Source organism: Diabrotica virgifera, chromosome 9 (genome assembly GCF_917563875.1).
Source record: "Diabrotica virgifera virgifera chromosome 9, PGI_DIABVI_V3a".
Taxonomy (NCBI): Eukaryota; Metazoa; Arthropoda; class Insecta; order Coleoptera; family Chrysomelidae; genus Diabrotica; species Diabrotica virgifera.
The window spans coordinates 206,199,763-206,218,723 of record NC_065451.1 but is presented as its reverse complement, the minus strand read 5'-3'; the positions used below and the strand labels follow the sequence as shown (position 1 = coordinate 206,218,723).

Here is an 18,961-nt window from a genome sequence, read left to right as displayed (position 1 = left end):
CCTGACTCGAATGCGAAAAGTTGCATGACGATTCATCTTACTGCACAAAATTCCTAGGTGTAAGCGTGTGCTCACTACGGAGACCAAAGGATGGTATCCTAGCCTAGAGCATATATCCTACTCTTCATATTCGTGAATTCTGGCATTCAAAATAATGCATTTATTTTACATAGCGATCGATAATATAGTTTCGATCGCCAGGTAAACTAAATACATTATTTTAAATGCGAGAATTCACGAATATGAAGGGTACGATACCATGCTCTAGGCTAGGAATGCTAGGTAGGATACCATCCTTTGGTCTCCGTAGTGAGCAAACCCTAATGCTTCGTTTCCTCCCCTATATGCTCAATCATAAGATATTAAGATATCAACATGTGAATTTTAGATTTATTCGCCAAATTAGGAATCGCAAAACTTTTGAAAGACCCTGTATTTGAAATTCCAGAAATATACTGGATTCCTTCGCAAATAGACGTATAGAGGTCGCTTGTGAAGAAAACTTTTTGACAACGCATCAAGCAGAGAAATCGCGTTTGACATGACAATGACATTTGTTGACTTATAAATGTTTTCGTACTTTATCTAAAATAAAATAAATAAAAGAAAAATAATGAGCTACAACACAGACAAACACGACACACCACCAACAAAGGAAGACTGGTTGATGATACTAGAGGACAACGATCTCGGCCGGAGCAGCATGAACAAACTTATCATGAATTATCTAGTCACAGGTAACATTTTGTATTTCTTTCAGCAAACGCGATGTTTAAGCGAGATTTTTGGGTCGGAAAACGAACCCAAGGTTCTAAATCTAGTAAGTGATTATAAACTAAACAAACACAACAAGGAAATAGTGTAGTAAATAGTTCTAATACTTGATATATTTTTAGAGGGGTTCAAAGAAGCCGCTGAGAAGTTTCAACAGGAGTCGGGGGTTATTCCTTCTGTAGAACTTCATTCTCTGGATGACAGGATTAGGATTCGAGACGCCATTATGACTGGGAAGATTCAGGAAGCTACAGCATTGATAAATCAACTGCATCCAGAGTTATTGGACAATGATAGATATCTTTATTTTCATTTACAAGTAAGTTTATGTTGTCCTTCACTTTATTATCCAGGTGTTTTAAGTTTAACTTTAGTTTTATACTTGTATATCCTATCTAAGTGTGATAACCAAGGAACTGTCAACACTGATGGAATGGCCCCGTCCCATTCAAACAGTGAAGCGAGATTGCCTGCAACATACAAGAGAGAGGCCCTAGAGAGACAGAGAATTTTTCAGGTAAAATTTGACAGGCCCTGTAATTTGAGTTTGCCTATATAAACTTAAATCGGGGAAATAATGGATGTCATATTTTTAACTTGAAAATTGGGTGAAAAAAATAAATCTTCTGTTTCTAAGAAGAAGTATAACAACTTCTCGTTTTTATAATGTATTTTCTGTTCTCTCATATTTCGACTATTTCACCTATTCTGTTCCATAGTTGATTTCTCTTATCTTGAATCCTTACTTTAGTACGTATTTTAATTGAATCTAACTTTTTAGCATGTTTGCTGTAATACACAACTGATTTTTCTTTTTCCATTTCTCTGTGTTCCATATTTTTAACTTTCGTGTGCCACTTCTTTGAAAAAGCTTTTTATAAAAGAATTAAATTCAAAAGAATTAAATTGTGGCCCATTGTGCGAGCGTGATTGCACTTTGTGTGGCCTAACTTTGGCGTGATAAGTCTGAAAAATGAATTACATTTTCACAAAATTTTGGAATATGTTTAATTCGTAGAACAATTTTAACAGTTTTTTTCATTACAGCTTTCAATACTCTACAAATAGTTTCTCATGTCTTTTGATGTAATAGCTATTTGTATAACAAGGGAGGAAAGTGCTACTTTTCCTCCCGAAAATGTAATCATTCAATTAATAATTCAATCCAGCAATCATTCAAGGGAGGAAAAGGCACTTTACTCCCATGTTATACATATGGTTTTTATATACCTTCCTCAAATTAATAACAAGTCGTTTTTCATTTTTACTTAATTTATTTATGTAACTAATCAACAAAATTTATTAAAACTAAAACTAACAAGTAGGTACAATATAACTGTCAACTGTCAAATATAAGTCAAATTATTAATGTAAACATTGTTAAATCAGAATAACAATTTACTGTTTTTTACCATTCTGCAAAATACAGAGTGTTTTTAAATAAACGTTAAAATGTATTAGCGGTGTCAAAATTGACAAGTTAAATTGTCAAATTGACATATATTTCATACCTTCTGTCATTAACGCAGAAAAATTATATATTGCTCCACAATATTGATATGATATGCAATTATTATATAAAGGTAAATTTAATTAATTGTATTTTGCTTGCAGTACTGCTTTTTAATAACTGATTTTATTTACTACATACAATTGTTTACGTTTGCTAAACATAACCTGCATCTTATTTTTTCTTCTTGTTATTTTTTTGGACTATGGTCTTGACAATTATCCAACAACCAGGACTAATATAATTGGCCAATATAATTAAAAGTGCGAGAAAAAGTACAGAGCGTAAAAATAGAGGTCGCTTTGCCGAACTTGCACAGTCCCAATAGATACTTACGTAATAGAAAATAGATATTGTACAGAGCCTCAATAAGTTATATTTCATAAATGAAATACCATGACGTCACTTTTACTTTTCCTCCCTAGGGAGGAAAAGTACAACTTTGCTCCCTACAATCAGGTCCGGAAAAGTATACTTTTGGTAGAGGTAGGTGGAAAAATAATTATTCCTACCTACAACCTACAAGTACCACCAGAGTTGCCAGATGTGATTTTATAAAACCCCCACTTAGAAACTGAAATTCCCTCAAATCATCCAGCAAATTTAATTTCCCATGACCCCTTAAAATCCACCATAATTTTCACCCCAAAAAATCTCCCAACCATTTCTGCTTAGAGAAGTTCCACTATATGCTTTCAAATTACCCCAAAATTGTGGGAAAATACCCCAATTTGGCAATCCTGACGTACCTGACTAGTGTGCTAGCACTGTCAATTTGTTTGTTTATGAAAGATGGTGATTATCTTGTCTCCTTTACCTGATTATCTTCTATCTCATCCTGAAGTCATTAAGTTCGCTTTATGGCGAGTCCATCAGTATTGACAGTTCGTTGGTAATAACACTATTCTTTGTTACCATATGCTTCAATAGATACTTTTTAGATTTTGTAGCCACAACTGTGTTGTGTGGTTAGATGTTTAAGTTGTGTGGTCTTGTATTTGTGCTTGTATTTGTTCTGACCGACACTCATTGTCAATTTGGTACTTGTTCTTAAAACAATAGATTAACATTAGGCAGGTATTATCCGCAAATAGTTAAAATCAACCTTGTAACATAGTAAGAAACTAATAGAACATAGAACCAATTCTTTTTCAAAGGATCCATTCTAGAGAAACTGCCAAACACTTCTTCTTCTTTAAGTGCTGTCTCCTGGTCGGAGGTTGGATATCATTATCACTATCTTTAATCTAATTACCGCTGCTTTGAAGAGTTCTACAGAATTGCATTTAAACAAGTCTCTTTAATTCTTCAACCATGACACTCTCCTTCTTCCTATACCCCTTCCTCCTCTTATATTTTCCTGTATTATCAGTCTTAGCATTTCATATCGCTCTCCCCCCATTATATGTCCCAGATATTGTTACTTTCTTATTTTTATTGTGTTTATTATTTCATATTCTTTGCACATTTCTTGCAATACTTTGGTGTCTGTGCTGTTCTAAGCATCCTCCTGTAACACCACATTTCAAATGACATTTCAAACACTATGAAGTAGTAATTATATCCAGTATGTTTTTGATAGCATCAAGGGGCCAGGTCCAGATGGTCTTCCACCTTCTTTTCTTAAACACTTAAGCTTTTTAATTTTTAGACCACTTTTTCACATTTTCAACCTATCATTAAAGACAGCGATGTTCCCAGCCTACTGGAAAACTAGCTTTATTACCCCAATACTAAAATCTGGAGATACGTCTCAAGTGAACAATTATCGTCCGATTAGCATTCTGAGTTGTATTCCCAAAGTTTTTGAGAGTCTTGTTTGTGACTATTTGTCAGCAAGATTAAAAGGATGTTTTATCGACCAGCAATTTGGATTTCTCTCTAGCCACTCCACTGAACTTAATTTATTGACATTTACCGACTTCCTTGTGGAATCTTTTGGAGGTGGCTTTCAGGTTCATGCTGTATACACAGACTTTACAAAGGCGTTTGACCGGGTAAATCACAAGATTTTAATCAATAAGTTGAGAGGTCTGAGTATCCAGGATGAACTTTTAGAATGGTTGTTATCCTACCTATCTGAAAGAATACAAATAGTATGTGTTCAGGGTTTTCGATCGTTTGAAATTAAGGTACCTTCAGGAGTGCCACAAGGGTCACATCTGGGACCCCTTCTATTCAATATATACAGTCCCTGGCCAAATTATTAGACGCACTATAAGATTTTATAAAAAATGTTGATTATGAGGTGATACTAAATAGGTTTTTTTGTTTGTACCAGACACAATGTATGTTGTTTGGTTGTCCATTTAATTGTCTATATTTTATCACAAATAAAACATTATTAATGAACCAATTGACTCTTGAAAGAAAACAGAAATAACGACAATTAAATGTTAATAATTTGTTGAGCCACCTTTAGCCGCTATTAGAGCTTTAATTCTACGCAGGAGAGAGTTCAGGTTTCCATTGATAGTATGCTGCGCAGAATTAAAGATCTAATAGCGGCTAAAGGTGGCTCAACCAAAATATTAACATTTAATTGTCGTTATTTCTGTTTTCTTTCAAGAGTCAATTGGTACATTAATAATGTTTTCTTTGTGAAAAATATAGACAATTAAATGGACAACGAAACAACATACATAAGTACATACATTGTGTCTGGTACATACAAAAACCTATTTAGTGTCATCTAATAATTAAAATTTCTTATAAAATCTTATAATGCGTCTAATAATTTGGCCAGGGACTGTATGTTAATGATATTGCCTCCTGTTTCCACTTTGCTTTTTTCCTAATGTTTGCTGATGATTTAAAATTATATTTGAAAATCGAGAATGATGGTGACTATCAAAAAATTACAATCTGACTTGGATCGGTTGAGCTGTTGGTGTGATAGGAATGGAACTTAATGTTAAAAAGTGTCACTTAATGGTTTTTGGTCGACATAAAACTCCTACAAATCATATCTATACTATTAAGGATTGTCCTTTAGACTCTGTATATCAGATAGAAGACCTAGGTGTTGTGCTCGATTCCAGCTTATCCTACATCCCCCATATCTCATCTATTGTCTCAAAATCACTTCAACTTTTAGGGTTTATAAAATGTTGTGCTAAAGACTTTCTAAATATCCCATCCATAAAAATATTGTATTGTTCACTTGTGAGACCTCACCTAGATTACTGTTCATGTGTTTGGTCTTCACACTATAACACCCATGTTTAAGCTATTGAGAGAGTTCAGCACAAGTTCTTAAGATTTGTTGCATTTAAACAAAACCAGAGGGTTGATGAAATTAACTATTCTAATATGGAAAAGTCTCTCAACATAACCTCTCTCCAAAGCTGACCCATGCATAAGGATCTCACAATGTTTTATAGCATACTACACTCCAATAATTTTGGTCCTCAACTATTGGAGAAAATTAGCCTTCATGTTCCCAGTAGACAAACAAGGCTAAATCAACCCTTTTACGTTAGACCCCATCGCACAAACTATGGACACAACTCCTTCATGACTAGAACACCTAGGTTTGCTACCAATATTCGGAAAGTTTAGATTGTTATAGTTTTCCAAAAAAATTTAAAGCTCAGCTTAAAAACTGTGTGTGATAACTTAATGTCCTTGTGTTCCGTACATTTTTTGTTAATGTTTGTTATTTAATGTTCCTAGTTTGTATGATTAAAATTTTTAAATTTACTGTAGTTTAGGTTAAAAATCTCCTGTGATTAATGTTTATACTGTATTTTAATTGGGTGATTGTCCGTTGATAAATTAAATAAATAAATAAACAAATTAGGTTATTGTGTGAAATTGACCAAAATGTCTATTGTATAGCCTACCCTAATTAAATTTTTTGATAGCTCTGTAAGGGACCGTTCAAGTATTACGTAACGCAGTAACGCAGGTTGGGAGGGAGTCAAAAATCTTCAAAATTTGCGTTACGTAATAGTTAGACGCCCATTACAGTGCGTTACGTAGGGGGGAGGGGGTGTCAAAAATCGCGTTACGTAATACTTGAACCCTCCCTAATACTAAAAAAGTGTATTATCTTTTATTTAACTGGTTAATTTCTTTTCCTTTTCAGCAACTACATCTTATAGAATTAATTAGAAATAATAGAATAGAAGAGGCCCTGGCCTTTGCCCAAAGTCATCTCAGTGAAGCCGGCGAAGAAGATCCATCTGTACTCTCAGAATTAGAAAGAACAGTAGCTCTTTTAGCATTTGAAGAACCTCTTTCATCTCCATTTGGGGATTTGTTAGCTCCCTCACACAGACAGAAGGTAATAAGAATATTTTAAATTTTTTCATGTAACTTATTTTGTTTTTTAACTTTTTTATTATTTGTTTTTAATTTACAAGCTACATCAGGTAAGTAAAGAAAGAGTAATAATTTGAAGGTAGAATCTTTTTTGAGATACCATGCGTTTAGTTTTCGATTAGAGGTAGGAGATTGAAGGAAGTGTTAAATCGGCAACATTGCTTATGAGAATGAGTTGCATTGCCACTGTAGAATCGACGAATGACTGAATAAATTGGCGCGACTCGGGTGCGGGAAGCGGGGAAGCAATGTTGCCATGTATTGGGTGTACTCCTATATCTAATTTAAAAGTAAACACACGGTATGTGTTCAATAACAGACTAATGTGAGCTATTGGCTAATTTTTGTCCAAGTACCCTTTCTGACTAAGACACTGGTGTCCGTCACCGGCAGCAAAGCATTGTTTTAAATGAATGACTACAGACGAGCCACTTTCGAGTGTCTGGCTGATTTTCGTGGCTTAACAATGCTTTGCTGTGCAATTGAACACAGGTGTCAGACACCAGTGTCTTAGTGTGAAAGGGTACTAATCTTCTTTCTGTATATTTAGTAACTCTTGTGTCTCATATATATAGTAGACCACATAATAATTGAATATAAATGGAGAAGCTGGCTGCAAGATGTCAGGAGCTTAAGAGGTGCTGATGTGGGATCAGACCACATGCTAATCAAAGCGAGACTAAAAATGAAATTAGCCGGAGATAAAAACCAAAAAATCAGCAGAAAGAACAAGTACAACGTTGATGCCCTAAAACAAGAATGTATAAGAAATAAATTCAGTGAGAAACTGACAATTAACCGAACGGAACAGTATCACAACAAACTGGAGAGTCATTCGAAGAAACATGGAAATATTTTAAAGAAGTGATGATAGATACAGCAAAAGAAACAATCGGATTAAAAAGAAGACAAAATAAAAAATGGATTACTAAAGATACTCTACTACTGATAGAAGAAAGAAAAAAAATCAAAGAAGAAATTCTGCAAAAGGAAGGATCGGAAGAAGAGAGGGCACTTGAAAGGAAATACAAGGCCAAAAACGCAGAAGAAAAAAAACTAGCCAGAAAAGATAAAAGAAACTATATGAATGAGATGCTAAATATATCAGAAGAAGCAGCGAAAGAAAACGACTTACGAACACAATATACAAACATACGAAACAGGAAAAGCGCAATGAAATATACGAGTAGTAAAGGATAATCAAGGAAATAGAATAAAAAATGAGAAAGAAATAATACAAAGATGGAAGGAATACTTCGAAAAGATATATGCTAAGCATGAAATAACTCAAATCATAGAAGATGAAGTACAATCACCAGATCTAGAAGTGAATATTGGAGAAATTACAAGGGAAGAAATTGGAAACACCCTAAAACTTCTAAAAAATGGCAAAGCCGCAGGAATCGGCAATATACCCATTGACATAATAAAAGCAGACACCGAGCAGTCAGTAGAGATGCTATATACACTTTTGAATAAAATATGGATGGACGAAGAATTGTCAAAGGAGTGGAAAAAGGGATTTATTATAAAAATACCCAAAAAGGAGACCTGAGCAAATGCAACAATTGACGTGCAATAACACTACTAAGTGTCACATCCAAAGTGCTGACCAAAATCATATTGGAAAGATTGAAGCCGGAACTAGATAAAAAACTGAAACAACCGAGCAGGCTTCCGTTCCAACCATTCCACTATTGATCACATTTGCACCCTAAGTATCTTGGAACAAACAAATGAATGGAATTAAGATATAGATGAGTTTTATCGACTTCGAAAAGGCCTTTGACCGTGTAAATATGGCACAGATGTGGAAAATCCTTAGATTATATCCCAAACAGGGTTGTGTACTATCCCCTACGCCCTACCCTATTCCTTATTATGATAGATTGGGTAATGAGAAAAGTAATCGACAATCGAACAGGCATCAGGTGGAACCTATTCAAACAGTTAGATATCGAATTTGCAGATGACATCTGCCTGATAACTGAACACCGAAATCATATGCAAGCAAAAATTGACAAATTGGCACAGTACTCCGACACGATCGGACTTCGAATAAACACAGAGAAACCTAAACTTCTAAAAAATAATATCCATCCAAATAATAAACGGTATTTTACGGTAAAGAAGTGAAAGAGGTCTGAAATATCTGGGATCTGTCATGGAAAGGAGCGGGGGGGTGTAAAAAGGATATACAGACGAGAATAACAAAGGCTCAACACGCATTCAACGCTTTAAATAGAATTTGGCAAACAAACGAAATATCGGAAACAAAAATTAAAATCTTTAATAGTTGCATTAAAAGTATACTGCTCTATGGAGCAGAAACATGGAAACAGGACGAAAATACAACTAAAAAACTACAAACATTTGTAAACAAATCTCTAAGAATAATCCTGAAAATATACTGGCCAAACAAAATAACTAATACAGAATATGGGAAAGGACAAAGCAAACTAACATATCTACTACAATCAAGTAAAAAAATGGAAATGGATCGGCCACACTTTGTGGAGGAAATTAGTTCACAATTTATCCAGAGAATAAAAACAAAAGAAGATGCTTTGTCTCGGCCAGACAGTAATCTTACACTTTTGGCCAAGAAACGCATAAGCGCCACATACTCCACAAGGAGGGATGGAACGAGAGAGTGTCTCATATAATATCATAACAATATATTGTGTTTTGAGTTGCTCTTGTCTGATAATACTTGGTAAAAACCACTTATCTTTTTGAAATTGAAATTATTTTTTCTTTTGGCATCATAACCCTGGATGGGTCTTAGGCTGTCTGGCTACAACTCGTTGTAGGTCTTCCATTGTAACATTTTCTTTGTTGATTCTGTATCTTCTTGTCTCTGGACATATCCCAGCCAAGACAGTCTCTGACTTACAATATCATGCCTTTCATTTAATTTATTAATCTTGTCGTGTCCTGATTCTCCATATGTGTCATCTTTTACACTGAGCCATATACTTTTTTCAGTATCATCATCATCATCATTCTCTTTGCCTTATCCCTATGCGGGGTCGGCTTCCCTAATTGCATTTCTCCACACAATTCTATCTTGGGTCATATCAATGTTAATCCCCTTTACCAACATGTCCTGCCTTATCGTCTCCCCCCAGGTCTTCTTTGGTCTTCCTCTCCTACTCCTTCCAGGAATCTGCACTTCAGCTATTCTTCGTATTGGGTGATTAACGTCTCGACGTTGAACATGACCAAACCATCTTAACCTATGCTCTCTCATTTTGGTATCAATTGGTGCCACACCTAGATTTCCCCTAATATACTCATTTCTAATTTTATCCTTCTTTGTCACTCCACTCAATCCATCTAAGCATTCTCATTTCCGCCACATGCATTTGTTGTTCCTCTTTCTTTTTCACTGCCCAACATTCATAGCCGGTCTTATGGCTATTTTATAGAATTTTCCCTTCAGCTTCATTGGAATTTTTCTGTCACACAACTATTTCTCGATTACTCTGTAATATCGATCCTAGGTACTTAAAACTATTGCTTTTCACAATCATTTCACCATCCAAAGATACCATTTTATTTGTAGTAACTCCATCTTTAAATGAACATTCCAAATACTCTGTTTTTGTCCTACTAAGTTTTAAACCTTTTTCCTCCAGAGCTTGTCTCCACTGTTCCCGTTTTTGTTCTAAGTCTCTTTCACTATTTCCTACTAACACTACATCATCAGCATACATTAGGCACCATGGAATGACACCCTGTAGTTTCGCTGTTATCTGGTCCAAAACTAATGAGAATAAATAAGGACTAAGCACCGAACCTTGGAGCAATCCTACTTTCACCTGAAATTTATCAGTCTCTCCCACACCTGTCCTAACACTAGTCGTTACTCCCTCATACATATCTCTCACAATCTTTATATATTCGCCAGGGATTCCTTTCTTATTGAGTGCCCACCACAGAATCTCTCGAGGAACTCTATCATATGCTTTCTCAAGATCAATGAATACCATATGAGCGTTGGTCTCTTTATTCCTGTATTTTTCCATCAGTTGCCTTACAATGAAAATTGCATCTGTTGTTGATCTGCCTTGCATAAAGCCAAATTGATTATTATCGGATATTTCGGTTTCTTCACGTATCCGTCTATCAATTACTCTCTCCCATATTTTCATGGTGTGGCTAAGTAGTTTTATAGCCCTGTAGTTTGTAAATTGTTGTATGCCTCCCTTGTTTTTGTAGACAGGTACTAATATACTGCTTCTCCATTCGTTTGGCATTTGTACAACTTCCATAATTCTATTAAATAGACCTGCTAGCCAACTTATTCCTGCCACTCCCAATGCTCCCCAGGAATATCATCTGGTCCGACTGCTTTTCCTTTCTTTATTTCTTGAAGCGCTTGAGCCACTTCCTCGTTTGTTATTCTGGTAACCATTGCTGTTATTGTCTCCGTTAACTCCACAGGCTGTCTGTCCAATTCTTCATTTAATAAACTGTAAAAATACTTTCTCCATCTCTTTTTGACATCCTTTTCGTGAATTAGTATTTTGTTATTTTCATCTCAGATACATCTAATCTGATTAAAATCTCTTGCTTTCTTTGCTCTCTGTTTGGCTATTTTATATTTCTTTGCTTCGCCTTCCCTGGTATCAAGTTGATCGTATAGGTTTGAGTACGCTTCTGCTTTAGCTTTTGCTACTGCTACTTTCGCTTCCTTTTTGGCGACCATATAGTTTTGAAGATCTATGTCCGATCTGGTTTCTTGCCACTTTTTATATAATTTTCCCTTCTCTTTTATTTTTCCTTGTACATTATTTGACCACCACCAAGTCTCTTTATCCTCAAACTTGGTGGATGCTAAAAGATGAGAAAGAAGGTCTATTCAGGGAAAGAATAGTAGAAAAAATATGTTGGAACATGAAAGGAAGCCCTAACACAATTTGGAGAAAAATGGCCAACATTATTAGAGAGACGGTTATTGAAATACTTGGAATACTTTTTTCAGTATCGTTTCTCTTAAATGTCTTAAGTTACCCAGTCTTTCGCAGTCTTTTGGTTACTATAAACCCTACTCCTCTTTCACCTTGTCTGATTTCGTTTCCGGAGTAATATAGTGAGAATTTATTTTCAGGAATTATTACTGGCTCTTCCATCTGATTTCCTGCAGTGCCAATATTCCAACTCCGTATTTTCCAAGTTGTTCTGCCATACTTATCATAGATCCTGCCTTGAAGAGTGTTAAATTCCACGTTAAAAATTTTAAATCCATATTCATGTCCATTTTTCTTTGCCGAGTTTGCCGTTGTGAGATCCGTCCGTTCGTTTTATTAGCCATTTTATTCAGGTGATTCCATTTCAAATCACTCAATTTTGGATCAAAAAAACTTTTGGATCTCCGATTTGTCTGAAAATTGGTATATTATAGCATCTGCGGGATGTAGAAATAAAACATTTAAGGTCGAATTGTCTTCTTCTTTTTTTTTCTCAAATTTGCATTTTCCATCGTAAAGTATCAATGGAAAGCATAATATTTTAATAGCAGGGATTCAAAAATGTCATTATATGGCATTATAACAAGTTATTTTGATTCAAAACACATTTTTGATCAAATTTTATAGTGCAGAAAACGTTAAAACACCGTTTTTTACATTTTCCTCCATTCCCAAAATACATCATAATCGATTTGGCTGAAAATTTGCCCACAGATAGCCAAAACATAGGACTTTGAGTGGTTAGAAGGATTTAAATTATATTACCTACAATACCAAAAAAGTTACATGCAATATCATAGTCAAAAATATAGGCGTCTACTGTAAGTACAATTAACTCAGAAAATATCTACCTCACGACAAAAATTGTTAAAAAGAAATTGTAATAATTGTAAATACGATTTATTTGGAACAATTTCAGTTCCAACCATTTTTCTCTAAAAGTTAAAAATGGCGGAGATATTGAGCAAAAACGGTTCTCCTTTAAACTCAAGATGGCGGCTAACGTAACGGAGGAATTCATTCGCGATTTTAAATTTAGGCTACTATTGACCCCCCTAAAGATTAGAAAAATAAAATTTTGTGCAGCTCGGCATGCAAGGTCAAATGCTATCCCGACTGGACTAATATACTTATGAGTCTGATATTATTGCATGTAACTTCTTTGGTATTGTAATATAATTCAAATCCTTCTAACCACTTAAAGTCCTATGTTTTGGCTATCTGTGGGCAAATTTTCAGCCAAATCGATTATGATGTATTTTGGGAATGGAGGAAAATGTAAAAAACGGTATTTTAACGTTTTCTACACTATAAAATTTGAAACTTGTTTTGAATCAAAATAACTTGTTATAATGCCATATGACATTTTTGAGTCCCTTCCATTAAAATATTATTATTTCCATTGATACTTTACGCAGTAAAATCGCATAAAATAACATTTTGAGAAAAAAAGAAGAAGATTTTTTTACCTGAAATATCTTATTTTTTCGTCCCGCAGAAGCTATACACCGAGTTTCAGAAAAATCGGAGATCCAAAAGTTTTTGCCTGAGTGATTTGACATGGAATGTACCATTCACAACAGTTAGGTTTTACAAGGGAGGGTTGTCAGCCTTTTTTTAAACCCCCTATTTATCGGAGGACTAAGACTCCCTTCATTAGCCCTGACCTAACCTTCCCCTGGGGGTTGGTTACGCAACCTCCAGTGGTGTTGCTCAGGTTAACGGTGTATACCAACTTGGAGGTGAAGATAAGAGTCGGAGCGGCTGAGTGGTGTCAACAGTATATACAATGCGTATGAAGCGTATTGCGCTTCACTACTCCTTTACATCCCTCCAAATATATCTTGCAGATTAACAATTTGATGTGTCTATAATACTTGTGTTACAGGTTGCCAGTGAAGTAAATGCAGCTATTTTAAAAATGGAACATCAGGAGAACACCGCACCACAGGTTTCTACACTTCTCAAACTCATTTTGTGGGGACAGGACAAGTTAACGAAGAGGAACGTCAAGTATCCAAAAATGGTAGATCTAGCTTCAGCAAAGATTGATGATCATAAATAAATGAAATTCTTATTAATATATTTTATGAATGGTGTGTCAATGAATATTTTAACAAAGAATGTTTTAAATTTTGTATATATTCAGAATTTTTTTTGTTCTTAGTCATTCAACATTAAGTTAATTCAATTTTGACTTTTTTCCTGTTCATAAATAATTGTCTTGATTGATATATTTGAAATCCATCCACATATTTATATTACTTATGAGAAACTTTTAGATGACGTTTGAGTAATCTTCGTCGTTTTTTTTTTTCATTTGATGCATTATGTAGGTATAGGTATCAGCCTGTTCAATTTAATTTTATGATTTCTACGATACAATGCGGATGAGTCAAATCCTTTATAACCCATCATTAAGAAACAACTCTGGAGTAAGAAGTACAAAACCTTTTGACTTTAAATTATTTAGCCAAAAAAAGCTTTTAACCTTCCGATGACCAACCTTTTTTTGTTACACGGATGACCAACGGGGGTAAAAAATGACCCCAGGTCAAAAATGACCTGTACTATTTCATCTTGTATATCATCATAAAAATCGCTAGCAGTAACAATTTCGTTTATTTGGACGAAAGGACATTGCGGAGTCGAAGGTAATGAAATTGCGGATATAGCCGCAAAAAGTAGTCACAGTTGCCACCATATTGACAAAGTATTTAATTTAAAAGATTTGAATAATGCTCTCAAACCTAATATCAGAAGGAAATGGGAAACTGATTACAAAAGAATTGCAAGTAAATCTACAAACCATTATTTCAGAATTCACCCTACACTTCCAAAAAACATTCCTCATTTCACCTTTAATTATAATAGAGCACACATGTCAGTATTGACTCGTTTAAAATTGAACCATGCTCGCTTTCCATCTCACTTATATAAAATTGGAATACTTAACTCCCCTGTCTGTAGTTGTGACAATATATCCATTGGTGATCTAAATCATATATTTCTAGAATGTTCTCTTAACTCTCAATCTTCTTCAATTCTGTATCAAGAACTAATTCATCACGAGTGTCCATTGCCACTAAATATTACAGCTCTCCTTTCTTCCTCAGATAAAGCGGTACTAGATTCCATCATTAATTTTATCAGAAATTCAAAAATAGCGGTATAGTTTAGAAATAGACAATATGAAATCATTTAATGTAATTAAGAATTTACATGTTTTGTGGCAAATAGATTTTGTCTGATGCCAGGATCTCTCACACACACACACACAATTTCCTGTAACAGCCTCAGTAAGATATTTGCGGCCCATATCTTATATGTACACAAAATACTAAGAAACTATAATAATATACGTCAGGAAACAGTGGCGGCTCGTCAGAGGAGGCAAGGGAGGCTCGGCCTCCCCATAAATTTTTTACACACTCTATACTGTTTTGTTTATCATGAATCGCGAAAACAACAATTACTCTCACTATTATACAACGTGTAAATTCCATATTATCACTAATTATCCATACGTACGGAGCATTAGCATTAGAACGCATGATCGCGTCTCAGTTTTATTACATATTATTGTAGGCAGGACCCTGAGTTATCCCGAGATGCATGAACGGAACATGGAGCCGAGAAGCCCAACAGTCTCCCTTGCTAATGCTCCGTGCAGCGCAGCAGCCGTTTAAGGAGACCCGGTCTCCTAACAGTGGCATCTACGGCGGCATCACACGCTGCCCGGAGATATACCAAGGGAGGCAGAGTACTTTCTCAGCTCCGTTGGGTGGTTGGTTGGATGCGTCTCGGGACAACGAATTTTAGGGTCCTGGCTAAAAATAATGAAAAATCTAAAAGTGCGAATTTTGTTATGAAATTTGGTATGTGGGGTTATAATAATATTTGAAACAACTTGCTCAAATAACTTTTTCCGATATCTCTAACTCAAAGCAAAATATCGGTAATTTATCGTGTTTTTGAATTCGCAGTAGGCCGCGTTTAGAATTAAAAAAATTCAGTTGAGTATCTTAAAAAATTTTAAGCTTCATTATGTATGGACGGCAAAACTTCAAATCTGTATTTATTTTGATATGCATAGGTATCTATTTACAAATAGATGGAATTGTTAACAAATAAACTACACAAACTTTGGTATTAAACTTTTACTATTAGACTAACTATTTTTAAAATGATATGATATCATGAAATTATGAATTAGGATGATATTATGAAATGTAAATAAAAAATGGTCAAAAGATTGGGCCTTAAATTACATTTTTTGGCGCTAGTGCAAATTTGTCTAGATATTTTACAGTTAGGTATAGCCTCCCCTATTGTAAAAATCACGAGCCGCCACTGCCAGGAAATAATAATAATGACTAACCGTAGCAGACAGGAATGTCATGACTCGTACATAACAGGTACCACAGTTTAAAAATAGATTTTGATAACGCGCAGTGTAAAACTACTTTGAATTCCACATAATAGACGGTATTTTACTAAACATCAACTTCAGAATATATTTTTTTATTCATAAAATATAGGGAATTTTTTTTATTTCAAAATATGAGGATATCTAGAATGATATTACAGTCAAATAAAAAAAATAATGAGTTAAAAATTGAAAATACTTTTGAATTTATTAAAGAAAAACATACGCTGGGGTTCAAATTTACCCCCTTGGTCATCCGAAGGTTAACCAAATCCACATTTACTTAACTTTTGGCAAAAATTACAATTAGTAACATTTTCAGTTGTTGTTATTCTATATCGCCGCATAAACTACTAATTGAATTAATTTGTTTCATATTCTTTATCATCATAAAGGGTAAAGGGTAAAGTTACAAGGGAACAAATCCTGAACCTGAGACAACTCATTGAAAAGTCTAGAGAATTTCAAGTACCTATGATTATATGCTTCGTTGACTACCAAAAGGCATTTGATTGTGTAAGCTGGATAAATCTGTGGTCAATTTTAATAGAAATGGGCGCACCAATGCGCCTGGTGACACTTATTAAAAATCTGTACCAGTCTAATATAGCGACAGTACGACTAGATCAGAAGTTCTCAAACCAATTCAAGACCGAGAGAGGTGTTAGACAAGGATGCGTGTTGTCACCTGACTTATTTAACATTTATGGTGAACATGTCATGAGGATGGTTTTAGAAGGATGGGCCGGTGGAGTAACAGTAGCTGGTAGGAAAATCTCCAATTTAAGATTTGCTGATGACACTACACTTATAGCAGCAAATGAGCAAGAAATGTTAGATCTTCTGCGAAGAGTTGAGTACGAAAGCAATAAAGTTGGTCTGAAAATCAATAAAGCTGAGACAAAAATAATGGTGGTTGACAGATTTGACACTATTCAACTGACTAACATATTACAGGAATACCAGATAGTAAACATCTTTGTCTATCTCGGGTCTAGTATAACTAACGATGGTAACTGTGAAGCAGAAGTTCGGAGACGTATTGGAATGGCAAAAAATGCGATGAGTCGCCTAACTAAAGTTTGGAAAGACAGATCTATCTCTCAAAATATCAAGATGAGACTGGTGAATGCCCTTGTATTCTCAATATTTCTATACGGAGCAGAGACTTGGACTCTTCGCGCATGCGAGCGCCAAAAAATTGATGCCTTTGAGATGTGGTGCTGGAGAAGAATGCTGCGATACCTTGGACAGCTCATAGGACCAACATTTCCATTTTAAACCAACTCAATATTAAAAAAAGGCTGTCCACATTATGTCTGCAACGAATTCTGCAATTCTTTGGTCACGTGGTTCGAAGAGGTGACGACAGTTTGGAGAGATTAATTGTTTCGGGGAGAAGATCTAGAGGACGATCACCGACTAGATGGTCTGACCAAATACGAAGCTCTTAGAGCAGCTGAAGATTGAGACCAATGGAGAAACATTGTTAGGAATATTGGAAGAAATCACGATCCTCAGTAATGGGGAAACGACAGGAGAGAGAGAGAGAGAGATCATCATCAACGCCTATCAATCCGGATGGAATGTTTGCCTTTGTTACTTAGAGCTCTCTGATTCGCTTATTGCGGTGAATCACTCCGCATTCCCCTTAGATAAGCAGTACATACAGAGAGTATCGACAATGCATTGAGTTCTGTTACATCTTCTTGTAGCTCCTTTTGCTATCTGAGGTTGGCTATCATCACAGCTATCCGTACCTTATTGGCGGCTGCTCTGAAAAGATCTACTGTGCTGCAACTATACCATTCAGCCAGGAAATTCTTCTACATATGGATCTTTTCCCCTTAATTTTGCCCTGCATTATGAGCCATAATATTTCATATTTTGCACCTCTAGTAATGTGGCCCAAATATTCCAGCTTTCTTGTTTTGATGTTCTTTATCTCGCAATCCTTTTGTAGCCTTTTTAACACTTGTGTATCGTAACTCGTTGGATCCATGGTAGTTTCAAAATCCTTCTATAGCACCACATCTCAAATGCTTCCAACTTCTTTTAGTGTCCAGCTTTCCATTCCACTAAACAAAGTCGAGAACACGCAGCATATTAAGGCTCTTATTCTCAGCTCCAGAGGAAGGTCTCAATTAACAAGCATTTTTTTTTAATGTTACATACTTATCGCAAAAAAACGTCCAGATTCTCTAATTTATAACAACCCACTAATTGATCATTGATGCACCATCCAATGTTATTTATTTAGATGGGGATAATAATATATAATATTTGACTCTTTTCTAATGTATGTAGTTAAAATATGTGTAACAAAAATTGTAAAAAATTTGTGAATTTTAGACTGTGAACTTTTATACTTTTATCGGTATATTGTAGTTAAGTTGAATATATTTTTTTTTCTATGCAAATAAGTGTTTTCATTAAATCCCGAATTTCTGGAAGAGGTCATTAAAGTTCAATTTGATTTGGGGGGGGGGGGGCGAGAGGTCTTGTAAAACGTTACAGTGCGTTATTGGGATGGGAGGGGGTTCGAGCAATACATTGTTTGGACAGCTTGTATATTAGTGCACCCTAATAGTTATGTGTAGATTTTGGCATTGGATCCGAGCATCACATGTAACACCGTTGCCATATCCTCTATTTTTTCATACTATCCATTACATAAAGTTGCATTTAAAAAATAGTTATTAATTAAATACCAATTAATTAAAGGTTTTTATGTTGTTTTCACCAATTTTGAAAAATGTGAAACGTTGAATTATCCACGTCCGTCCGTCGTGTCTGTCTGTTTGTAAACTCAACTCCTCCGTCACTGTACCAGGTAGAATGACAAATGAGGTGTCAAATGAAAGCTTATTATAATCCAAAGATGGTACTAAAGGTGAGAAATTTGACATAGGCTGTCTGTCCGTCCGACCGCGAATATAACTCCTC

General features: G+C 35.1%; 1 protein-coding gene across 2 annotated transcripts; it reads left to right on the top strand.

The window, feature by feature from the left end:
- The first annotated feature begins 517 nt into the window (after window positions 1-517).
- On the top strand, window positions 518-18,438 carry LOC126892782 (glucose-induced degradation protein 8 homolog). Of its 2 annotated transcripts, none has more exons than XM_050662497.1 (4): window positions 518-737; window positions 897-1,093; window positions 6,375-6,572; window positions 13,475-18,438. In XM_050662497.1, exons 1-4 carry the CDS (start codon window positions 614-616, stop codon window positions 13,649-13,651), a joined length of 696 nt encoding a protein of 231 aa, XP_050518454.1. In that variant the 5' UTR covers window positions 518-613; the 3' UTR covers window positions 13,652-18,438. The 2 variants fall into 2 exon arrangements, with proteins under 2 accessions (XP_050518454.1, XP_050518455.1); XM_050662498.1 differs by having other exon boundaries at window positions 707-820.
- The last annotated feature ends 523 nt before the right edge of the window (window positions 18,439-18,961 follow it).